This window comes from Triticum dicoccoides, chromosome 5A, assembly GCF_002162155.2.
Source record: "Triticum dicoccoides isolate Atlit2015 ecotype Zavitan chromosome 5A, WEW_v2.0, whole genome shotgun sequence".
In the NCBI taxonomy this organism is placed as follows: Eukaryota; Viridiplantae; Streptophyta; class Magnoliopsida; order Poales; family Poaceae; genus Triticum; species Triticum dicoccoides.
In genome coordinates, this window is record NC_041388.1 from 423,893,804 (window position 1) to 423,906,165 (window position 12,362).

The window sequence follows — 12,362 nt, forward strand, 5'->3', positions numbered from 1 at the left end:
ATTTATCAAGATGCTACCACTTGTGTTACTCAATACATACAGGTTATATGAAGAGCAATATCACAAAGCACATTGCTCGAGATCACTTATCCTCATGAATTATAGAAAGCGAGGAAACAATTTGCAAACAAAATATTGGAAAATCCAACGGATTATTCCTAATGTCATGATCATGTCAATGTAATTGATATGAGACATCCTCCAGATTGGCAAAGTTCAGGGGGAGTATTCTTCCAAAGTATAACCCATTAACAATCATTAGATTGCATATATTGTACTCTTTTTCCCTTCATGAGTTTTTCCCTAATGGTTTCTCATAAAAGGTTTTTAACGAGACAATATAAACACAAGTGTATGTATATGCCATATCATTTTCTCCTTATATTTTTCCCACTGGGTTTTAAGGGAGTTTTCGATGGCATATCACATTGCACTCTTTTCCCTTATGAGTTTTCTCTCAAAGTTTCTCATAATGGTTTTTAATGAGGCAATATCTTTTTAAGATAATATGCAATATTTTTAAGTTTTTCCATTGGGGTTTTTAAAGGAAAGTATACAAAGCATATTTATTGTTCTCTAAACTCACCAATGATTTTTCTCCTTCTTCAAAGGTTTTTCTCATATGAGTTATCAAGAGACGATAATCATTATATGTTGCATCATTTTTTTCTTATTATTTTTTTCACTGGGTTTAAAGGAGTTTTAGCAACATATCTACACTATTCTCCTCATATTTTTCCCACAGAGTTTTTGGAGGATACTTTAATAATTATACAAGGATTTCTCAAGATGAAGATGATGAACATTCTCAAGGGCGGCCATACATTAGGAGTCTATCAAGATGATGCATACTCACCTAGTGAAGCATAGATTAGGAGGAGTGTTAAGGATTAATTAAATCCTAATAATCCATGCTTAGGTTGGTTGTGTAGATGAGCAACCGCTAGTTACCGCCTTGTAACAGGGGTATAAATACCCTACTATTCAATCAATAAAATAAGAAATTCATTCTCTCAATCATTTTTACTTTCACAGTACCGACGATCGGGCCGACGTCGACCGCTAGCGGCGCCGACCGGCGAGCTGGATCCTTGAGCAGCGGCAGACTGCCGACGTGTCATGCGCCTGGCGTCGTCGGGGCATCCTAGCTGGAACTCACACATACAACTTCTGTAGAACCGTGAGTGCTACTGAGACACAGATGGATCGATCAAGCTTCTGTTTCCATCTTGTCGACGCGCCTGCAAAGACATATCAGGCGTTCGGTTTGAATTGAAGCCCGGACAGAGGATACCTGCAGTACGTCTACGTGACATGATAAGGCGGCAGCGCATGCATTAGTCGCTACCATCCCGCGCCTCCGGCGGCCGGCCGCGCGCGCCGCCCCGCGCCCCGCCTCCCTCCTCCCTCCTGGCCGCCCCCCGCGTCGCCTCCCCGAGCGAGGCGACCGGGGGCTCATCTCCCCGCCCCCAGCGCCCCCCTCCCGTTCCCCGCCTCCCGCCGCCGCCGCCGGCGCCACCGGGCCCTACCCGCGTGGTGTTGACGGCGGCGGCGGCCGTTCCTTCCCCGCGCGCGGTGCCACGGCTCGGGTGGTGCGTCCCGTGGCGGTGCTCCTCGGTCAGCGGTGATTCCGGCAGCGGCGGCTGCTCCTGGCGGCGCTACTCCGGGTGGCCTAGAGGCGCTGGCGCAGCCACTTGGCGGCGCGCTGACGCGATGGATGGTGGCGGCGCCCTCCCGGCCCAGATCTGGGCCCTTTTGGGCCCCATCTGGGTCTGGGCGGGCCTGTCTCGGTCGCGCCTGCGGCGGCTCCGGCGAGGCCGGTGGTGGTGCGGCTCGTGCGGGGGGTGGTGGAGTCGGCGGCACGTCTACTGCAGCTCGGCGACGGGTGCTTCACGAGCCCCTTTTGGGCTCGGCCGGGCCTCGAGGGCCTGGTACGCTCCCCTTGCCGCGTCCGGTCGGTGACCGCCGATGGCGGTGGAGGTTGTCTCCTCCGGCGTGGTTGCTCTCGCTGCCGTTCTTCGTTCCCGGCTACTCCCTCTCGCTCTCGTCGGTCTCGCTTCGATGACCACGGTGAGGCGGCGGTGATGATGGCAAGGCCGTGGTGGCGCACGTTCGTGGGTGGCTTGTCTGGTGGAGCGCGTCGGACCGTTCGGGGTTGTGGGTGTTGGCGGATGGGAGAAATCCGAGCCGGCTTGCCGGCACCGACGCGGTGACGCCCATGGGCGCCATCCTTCCTTCCTGAAGGGCGTCGGATCTTCTCCTTCCCCACGCCCCTCCGCGTACCGGGAGAAACCCTAGGACCTGTCCGGGCAGCAGCGTCGTCGTCGTCGTGTTCCTTCCTGAAGGTGCTGCTTGGTATGCGGAGGTTCGAGGTGCCTGGAGCGAGGTGTGGTACATCTCCGGTGGGCGCAACGGTTTTGGGTTATCTTCGTTTTCGTCGATCCGATTCTGTTGACGTTATTTTCTCTCTTCTTTCTCTTTTGTTTCTTTTGGGCATGCTTGTGCTGTTTGCCCCAGCATTGAACTCTTGGTTGTATCGGGCGGTTGCTATATCAATATAGCGGGGCGAAAGTCTTTTTCTCAAAAATTAGTCGCTACCATCCGTGCTCCTGTGTGCCTTGATTTGATTGAAATAAAATAAGGTTCGATCCTACCTAGGCTCCTAGTGTACGATAGGACAGCAGCTGGATACTCGCGAGACGCTACGCGACGTGATTCGCCGGTACAGTTCGGCTTGCTGATCGCAGCTCCTACCGCCTGAAAGAAGAAAGATTCGACGAGCCCCAATACAAACACGGGAATCCCAGCAAGACGCCGACGGGCTAAGCGAGCCGGCCTGCGCGGATCGGGAAACATGGCCCTTCCGGGCGGTGGCGCGACGTCCCACCCCGGCGACAGCGGTCGCGTCTTGCCCGGATCAGCCAGCAATAATGCCGATCAGGCACTCGTACCGGCCAATGATGAGTAATCGCAATTGCGACAGGGACCAACTCCAGGTACCACGCTTGACGCGGTTGCATCCCGGGGAGGCGCCACCCGCGGCGGCGCACCTGCCATTGCCGGCGTGCATTGATCCAGGCGGGCTCGTCCAGACGCCGCCGGTGCCGAGGGTCACGGCGGCGGCAGGACCTGTCACAGGGAGAAATTTCAGCGCGGGGCACGTCATGGCGTGCGCGGCAAATACAAAATTGCTCGGTCGTGTTGACCGTTGAGTATGTCGACGTGTCTGGCGGCTGGATAAGAGCGCGCGCGCCGTGCAGCTTCATGCCCGTCGCCGTCAGCGTCGGGGGCTCGGACGGCCGACCGCCGCCAGGTCGCCACGTCCGACCACCAACCGCGGCCACCTCTTGGGCTGCCCATGAGCTGGTTCCACGGGGGGCGCGATCGTACGTGGCACGGGCCAGGGGTGCACGTCAGCGTCCACGGCCGCCCCGGCAGGAGTCTTATCCGGTTCTAGCCCCGCGATCGTGCCTATCTGGACTCCACATCGATCCACATGCGTCAATCATTACTGCAATCTTTCTGAAGTAGAAGTGTTGTTTGAGCGGTGTGGAACTTCGATTTGGGGATAGCCATGAAAATGGTCACGCAGGACTTGTATGTATTTCTGTATGTATCTGACGTGGCGGCGTGATACGACTTGTCAGAGCTGAAGCTTCTCTCGCCCGGTCGCTCGGACACTTGGACCTGCCGCTTGCATGCATTATTTGCTTTCGTTTTCGAACTTGTCTGGCCATGCATTTTTCAACACTGTATAAATCACGAGGCGAACTCGCGTGCCAAGTTTCCAGTCGAACAGCAGTGTCGTGTTCCCGCGCCTATAAGAACATCCAAACTTTTTGGACACCACATCACACCTCAAGAAGCAACCAAGAACGCGCGCGGCTGGCTGCAGATCATCGACGGCGGAACGAAAGCAACCCATAACGATCTCTTCTATCCGACCGGCCATGGACCCGCGGTGCGGCGGCCACTGGGAGAGCTCCTCGGAGGACGTGACGAGGTCGCTGCTGCCCCTGCACGATATCACGGCGGACGGCGACGCCCGCCGCTCCTCCTGCCCGCCGCTCGTCGCGTCGCTGATCGCCAACGGGTACCTGTCGATCGCGGCCGGCCCGCTGGCCGCCGCGCTGATCTGGGCGCTCGTCGACCTGGGCCCCGAGCACGCCGCGGCGCGCAACATGCTGGGCGTGCTGGCGTGGGTGTTCATCTGGTGGATCACCGACGCCGTGCCGCTGGCCGTCGCGTCCATGGCGCCGCTCTTCCTCTTCCCTGTCTTCGGCGTCTCCTCCGCCGACGCCGTCGCCAAGGCCTACATGGACGACGTCATCTCCCTCGTCCTCGGCAGCTTCATCCTCGCCCTCGCCATCGAGCACTACAACATCCACCGCCGCCTGGCGCTCAACGTACGCACGTTCATCATGGAGTAGCACCGCGCGACTGACTGATTCTTTCACACTAGTACTGTACTGACATCGTGCGGCGGGCGCGCAGATCACGTCGCTCTTCTGCGGGGACCCGGTGAAGCCGGCGCTGCTGCTGCTGGGCATCTGCGGCACCACCATGTTCATCAGCATGTGGATCCACAACACGCCCTGCACCGTCATGATGATGCCCGTGGCCACGGGGATCCTGCAGAGGCTCCCCGGCGACGCGGCCGCCGGCGCCGACGCCCGCGAGTTCAGGCGGTTCTCCAAGGCGGTGGTGCTCGGCGTCGTGTACGCTTCGGCGATCGGCGGGATGGCCACGCTGACGGGAACGGGCGCCAACATCATCCTGGTGGGGATGTGGTCCACCTACTTCCCGGAGCAGGAGCCCATCACCTTCAGCTCCTGGATGTCCTTCGGCCTCCCCATGTCGCTCCTGCTCTTCGCCGCGCTCTGGGCCACGCTCTGCCTCATGTACTGCTCCAGCAACACCGGGAGGGCGCTCTCCGCTTACCTTGACCGCACCCATCTCAGGAGAGAGCTCAGCTTGCTTGGTACGTCATCTTTCTTGCTCTCTCTCTCTCTCTCTCTGCACTTTGAATTTTGGACGAACTCTTGGTCAAACATTTGAACTGTTGGCAACCGTTTAAGTTTGATTCCAGCGTTTAGTTATCTGATCGGGATCTTCATTCAATTGGTGCCAGGTCCAATGGCTTTTGCAGAGAAGATGGTTCTTGCCGTTTTCGGGGTAAGTTTGTACATTTTCAATCAGTAAAAAGTTCAATGTTATTGCAGCAGAACTGAATGGATCAATGGCTGCTGATTCACGCAGGGCCTGATTGTCCTGTGGATGACGAGGAGCATCACAGACGACATCCCCGGGTGGTCCGTCCTCTTCCACGGCAATGTCGGCGATGGAACGGTCACTGTAAGCATCGCGCAAACTTCCGATCAATCATCAGGAACAAGCTGTCACACGAGCTCACGGCACACCTATATACCTGGGCGCAATGCAGATCATGATGGCGACGCTGCTCTTCATAATCCCGAGCGGCAAGAGCGACGGCGAGAAGCTCATGGACTGGGCCAAGTGCCGGAGGCTGCAGTGGCACATCGTCCTTCTCCTCGGCGCGGGGTTCGCCATCGCCGACGGCTTCAAGACGAGCGGCCTGACGGACATCCTCGCCGGGTGGCTGGGATTCCTGCGGGGCGCGCCGGCGCTGGCCGTCGCGCCCGTAGCGTGCGTCTTCAGCGGCCTCATCACCGAGTTCACCTCCGACGACGCCACCACCACGCTGGTGCTGCCGCTGCTGGCGGAGCTGGGCAGGAGCATCGGCGTGCACCCGCTGCTGCTCATGGTGCCCGGCGCCGTCGGCGCGCAGCTCTCCTACCTGCTGCCCACCGGGTCGCCCGGCAACTCCGTCGGCTTCAGCACCGGCTACGTCACCATCAAGGACATGGTGGTCACCGGCATGCCCATCAAGATCGTCGGCGTTGCCGCTCTCACGCTCCTGCTGCCAACGCTAGGTAATTTTACTGCTTGCTTATTACAGCTCCTGCGCATCCAGGAATTCAGATTCTGGAATAAGATAATCTACAGAGCTACTCCCTCCATCTCATAATATAAGAACGTTTTCAACGCTAGTGAAGTACTATCTACTCTTGCTTTGTTACTGAATCCTGGTTCTTCCCTTGATTTGATGCAGGTGTTGCGGTTTTTGGCATGGATCAGAAGGTATAGGAACGTACTACCGAAAATTCAGTTGGATTTTTTGAACATTTCAATTTGTAGACCGTAGGTCACTAGTAGTATCTAGTAGGAGGATATTGAGGTTGTTGTACAGTGTATAGTCAGTGGCATTGCCTCATGAAGGATATGGGGTGGTCATATTCTTTTCTGTATCTATATTATCTAATTTGTATCGAGCGGTTCCATTTCCATGTGAATATACTGAAATCATCTGGTGCACATTTTCTGAAACCACAAGGCAGAGTTGGGATGTACATCACCGGCAAACTGTAATTGGGTTGGGAATGGCCAGATGTCAGTCGTTTGAAAAATGAATTTGGATCGATGCGTTTCAACCGTTGAATGGAAAATAAACGACAGATTGCTTCTTCTACCTTCATACGTCTTCTTCTTACACCCTCTAAATGTGCCACCGGCTGAACCGCCGCCTCGCCCTCCCCGGGGCCACCCCCACCGTCGGTCTTCCCGCGCCCCCGGCCATCCCTCTAGGCCCCTCCTGCGTCGGTCGAGTTTTTTCTCTGGCGAAGCCCCACACCACCGTCCCCGTCCTAAACTCTAAGATAGATAGTGGGGTAGCCCTCCAGCGAGCCCCTTCCCTCTCTTTTATCCCCTCCGGCCTTTCTCCGACGAATTTCTTCGGGAATCTCAAGATCGACTGACCCATTAGCTAAAGTCAGTCGATTGACATTTAGCTAATGTGAATTGGGTTATATATAAGCAGCTCCATGACCATGATGATGATAAGCATATGAGGAGCAGGATAGTATGATTGCCACTCCATAACCAATTGCATGATGAATAGCAAGCCGCAGAACGTCCCAAGCATTGCCTTTATTATTGACACATTTCCCTGTCATCTTATCACTCTCGGTGATGATGGACAAGAACATTCGACACGACATCCTGCTGCATTAAGCTGGTAGTAGTAGTTCATAAGAATGATCTCCTCAGAAAAAGATACAACAGCAATACTAATCCCATCCCCTCGGCAAGGGAACACCTGCTGATCGACAAGAATGGGTTTTGTGGGTAGCAAAATGGTTGAAACCCCGGAATGGGTCGGGCCTCTCGCGAAAGTAAAACCGTGACTCGCACGGAAGAAAAAAGAAGAAGAAAAAATGCGGGTTTTTTCATTTCCGAGGAGGCACGGTCGTGACTCTCGTGAAAGAACACCCGTGCCTCTCGCGGAAACAAAACTGTGACTCTTGCGAAAGGAAAAAAATAGAAAACGCGTTTTTAAAAATGTTTGTAACACTTTTTTTTAAATTGTAACATTCAAGACAAATCTTCATGTCATTTTTAAAAATGTTTGTAACACTTACAAATGTTCACATTTCCTTTGAAAATAAAATGCTCAATGAGTACTTTAGAAATGCTCAATGTGCATTTCACGAATGTTCAGTGTGTATTTCGAAACTATTCTATGTGTATCAAAAAAATATTGAACATGTATTTGAAAAACATTTAATATGTATTCAGAAAAGCCGGCATGTATTCAGAAAACTAGACATGTGTTTAGAAAAGGAAAAAAAAGAATAGAAAAAAGGAAAATCGAAAGAAAATAGATAAAACACATAGAAAACATGCAAAAGGAGAGAAACGGTTAGAACCTTCCTAAAACCGGCGAAAAAATTGTTAAACCGCTCCCCGGCAGATTTCAAAACCAGACGTTATTGGACCGACACACAACGGGAGCGCTAGTTGTTGCTGCGGGGACAAACTATCACATTCATAAGCCAGCTAGCCACCGATTCATCACATTGCTTGTACTAAGTATGGTTATGGTCATGGAGCGAGAGAGGATTGATCGTTGATCAAGCTACTTACCAATCGCCCTCTTCGATTCACATGATTTCTAGAACACGGGAGTAGAAAAAACACAGAAATATAGTGTCATTCTAGTAGCATTGGCCATTTTCCATAGGTTCCTCCACATTTTATCAATTGGTAATGCTAGAGACATAAATAATCATGGATAGTTATAAGGATAGTATCCTTCAATTTAGGATAAGATAATCTGTATTAGTCTCTAATCAGAATAGTGTCTTGCTAGTGAGGGGCCTCTACAATACTATGTGCTTTGAATGCTAGTTTGAATATTCTCCAAACTGTTGTTAATCAATGTCCTTTTTTCTATTTTTTTTGGTATTAATGTGTGTCCCTCTCGACAGATAAAATCATATATTTTTAAGTAGGTGGACGATATGTTTTTCGGTCAAGCTGGTCAACTGCACCAAAAAGGAACGTCGGTAACTAACATACACGACTAGTTATGCACTCAGATTTGCTATGAAAAATACTTATATCTCCTTATATTTTAATACTCCGCCAATTCTAAAATATATTTTATGAAATCTCCCATGAGTATATTTTGATCGTTAATCTTTTGTATGAACATGTAACAACAATGCAATTGCCTTAGATCACTCGTTGTCACTAAACAAAAGAAATGCTTATGTCACTTAGCAACTGATGTTCCCGTTGTGCACCTATTTATGCTTTGTATGTTTGAACACAAGGCTTCTGTTTCATAGTAAATACAATTTCACATACTTATGATACAACACCTTGTCCAGAAGTCCAATTCTTAGATTTTAGTATTTATTATAGGTAATTTAAATGGTTTTGGACAAATCTAATAGCACAATTACTATCAGCCAAATATGAATAATATTTTATTGGAAACAAAATAACGAATTATGATTGCATACTTTCTAGAATATTGTGTATTCCAGATATCTACATGTGCATACAAATATATATGAAAAGGTTCAGCAACTTGAAACATAACTCTTGCTTGGTGTTCCAAATCATTTCATTTATATTTTAAATAACAGTAGGAATTATTTCATAATAGAATTTACCCCAAAACAAATTCCTTTAATGCCATTTTCAAACTCTGAGTTGCCTCTGTTGCACTAAAACTAATTCAAATAATTTTTTACTAAAGTAGGAAATCAATGTTGACTAAATTTTTTAAGTGCTCTTCCTAAAAATCACTAAAGTAGGAAATCTTTAACATAATGTACCCCGCAGCTTTGTTCAATTGGTACAGTCAACAGTGGGTTTCGTTTAATTGATCAGGAGTAGGAGATCTTGGTGTTAGACCAAAAATTCAGTTATGTCGTCGTCCAAAAATTGCTAATCTGATGTCACAGTAGCCACTATCTACCACGCACCATACAGAAGCACATCAGGCAACCGAACTAGCAGCAGCAGCCAATTCACACTAGCAGGATCATTGGTTGTACCAACAAAATCACACTAAGCATTGACAGTACCAACAACATTGCCAGCACCATACAAAATTGTTTCACACTAGAGCAGTTCACACTAGAGCAGTACACACGAGAGAGGAGACAGAGAGACGAGGAACTCACCGGCATGAGGCGGTGAGGGCGGGGCGGAGTCGGGGGACGGCGGCGCCGGCGGCGAGGCGTGGAGGGGTCGGAGTTGGAGGAGGGAGACAGCCGGCGGCGCGCTTGGGTGGGGTGGGGAAAAACCTAACAGAGGGGCCGAGCGAGCGTGAGAGAGAGAGGGGCCAAAAATTCAGTGCTTCTTCAGAGGAGGAGAGAGGAGGTCAAGGACGATGGCGATGGCGGCGTAGCAGCGGGTGGGGCGGCGGCGGGTGGGGCAGGAGGCCGAAGGCGATGGACGGGCGGAGGAGGAGGGGGGCTTACGGGTGGAGGAGACCGGGCGGCGGCGTAGTGGGTCGGCGGCGAGGACCAAGACGGCGAGGCGGAGCGCGGGGGTCGTCGGAGCGGGTGTGGAGCGAGGGGGAGAAGTGGAGGGAGGGACAAAGGGATCGGGCGAATTAGCTAGGGGGAAGATTACTAATGGCGCACCCCCTGACGGTGCGCCATTAGCTAGGAGAAAAAAACTTAGTAATGACGCACACTAGTAATGGCGCACTGTCTACATGATGCGTCATTATTATGTTTGGAAAAATGAAAAAAATTGTTACTAATGATGCATCATGTATCTGGTACGTCATTAATGTCTTCCATCCTAATAGCGCACCTGCACATGATGCGTCACTGCTATATTATAGTGACGCAGCACATGTCAGATGCGTCATTAGGTCATTAGTATTCATTTCATTTATAGCTCTTTTTCTGGCAGCGAAGGATAAAACACGCGCTAATGACGCCCTGCTCCAGTTTACCTGCAGCCGATGGACGGAAACTCGGCAGAGTGATCCGTAGCCACCCACGGACTCTCGTTCCAAGCTGCCGTGTTTCCATCTTGTTTCCATCTTGTCGACGGAAACTCACACGTACAGCTCCTGTTTCCATCTTGTCGACGCGCCTGCAAAGACATACCAGGCGTTGGGTTCGAATTGAAGCCCGGACAGGGGATACCTGCACTGCGTCTACGTGACAGGATAAGGCGGCACTCGCGCATGCATCAGTCGCTACCATAGCCCCGGATCGTGGCAACTGGGCATGACAGCGGCACACCCAATCAATCACTGAATATTCAGTGCACGTGTACGGATCATGTGTACATATTCATGCTACTACTCCTACTACTAGTTGAACAGATCAAGGCGTGAAGCTCCTAGCGTGTACGGATCAGCATTGGTGCAACAAGAGAAAGACAGCTCGTTGGATCGGTTGCTGATGATACGACGGCAGCTGGATACTCGCGAGACGCTACGCGACGTGATTCGCCGGTACAGTTCGGCTTGCTGATCGCAGCTCCTACCGCCTGAAAGAAGAAAGATTCGACGAGCCCCAATACAAACACGGGAATCCCAGCGAGACGCCGACGGGCTAAGCGAGCCGGCCTGCGCGGATCGGGAAACATGGCCCTTCCGGGCGGTGGCGCGACGTCCCACCCCGGCGACAGCGGTCGCGTCTTGCCCGGATCAGCCAGCTCCAGGTAACGCACGCACTTGACGGTTGCATCCCGGAGAGGCGCCACCCGCCATTGCGGGCGTGCATTGACAGGGAAACGAGATCGATTTTTACCCTTCTCACGTTCCCCCCGGCGGCCGGGCCCGTCCGATCAAGAGGCCGCCGGCGCCGAGGGTCACGGCGGCGGCAGGACCTGTCACGGGGAGAAATTTCAGCGCGGGGCACGTCATGGCGTGCGCGGCAAATGTACAAAATTGCTCGATCGTGTTGACCGTTGAGTATGTCGACATGTCTGGCCTCCCTGGATAAGAACTGCATGCCCGTCGCCGTCAGCGTCGGGGGCTCGGGCGGCCGACCGCCGGCAGGTCGCCACGTCCGACCACCAACCGCGGCCACCTCTTGGGCTGCTCATGAGCTGGTTCCGTGGGGGGCGCGAACGTGGCACGGGCCAGTGACGGGGTGGCATCATCGCCGCCAGCGTTCAGCCAGGGGTGCACGTCAGCGTCCACGGCCGCCCCGGCAGGAGTCTTATCCGGTTCTCGCCCGGCGATCGTGCCTATCTGGACGCCACATCGATCGACAGCGTTACATGCGTCAATCATTACTAGCACACGTTTTTTAACCAGTGGTGCTTCTATATTTTTTGGAAGATCGGTACGATCTTTTTGAAGTTTTTTTAGTGGTATGGGGTTTTGATTTGAGGATAGCCATGAAAACGGTCACGTGGGGTTAGGGATGAAAATAGAGTGGAAACTTTCCGTTTGTTCGAAGCAAAAATGGAAACGGAGAGGAAATATGAAAACGGAAACGCAAATTTGCAAAACGGAAGTAGAAATGGAATTTTTTATGCGGAAACGGGAACAAAAACGAAACAGTGTTTTTCGGTGAAACATGCATGAAAACGAAACTTTCTGTTTCCATGGATATGGAATTTCTGTTTTTACTATAGACCTATAGCTGCTTTACAGTGACACAATTAGTAGAATGGATCTAAGGCCCAACTTCTACTACCACACATGTACTCAGCTTGACCCTATATGCAATTGTCCGGTACTACTACAATACTACGTGAAGTTGCTAAGATGATATTATTTTATAGCCATGTTAACAACTTATTAAATTTGTTTGGTTTTCTGTGTATTTCTTTGTGATTCAAGGGTTTTAAAGTTCCGATCAATGCCTATCTCTGTTTACGTATCCGATTTATATTCGCTCCGTGTCCGTTTCTGGTAGTATCTGTTTCCATATTCATTTCCAGGATTTCTATATTCGTTTTCGCTTTCTACAAAAATAAATGTGAAAACAAATATGATAGCACCCAATTTC

At 51.3% G+C, this 12,362-nt stretch overlaps 1 protein-coding gene across 1 annotated transcript; it reads left to right on the plus strand.

Annotated features, from left to right (window-relative positions):
• The first annotated feature begins 3,808 nt into the window (after positions 1-3,808).
• On the plus strand, positions 3,809-6,408 carry LOC119302017 (tonoplast dicarboxylate transporter-like). The gene is made up of 6 exons (XM_037579029.1): positions 3,809-4,406; positions 4,495-4,981; positions 5,132-5,175; positions 5,260-5,355; positions 5,444-5,954; positions 6,134-6,408. The coding sequence occupies exons 1-6, from the start codon at positions 3,951-3,953 to the stop codon at positions 6,166-6,168; spliced, it is 1,629 nt and encodes a 542-aa protein (XP_037434926.1). The 5' UTR covers positions 3,809-3,950; the 3' UTR covers positions 6,169-6,408.
• The last annotated feature ends 5,954 nt before the right edge of the window (positions 6,409-12,362 follow it).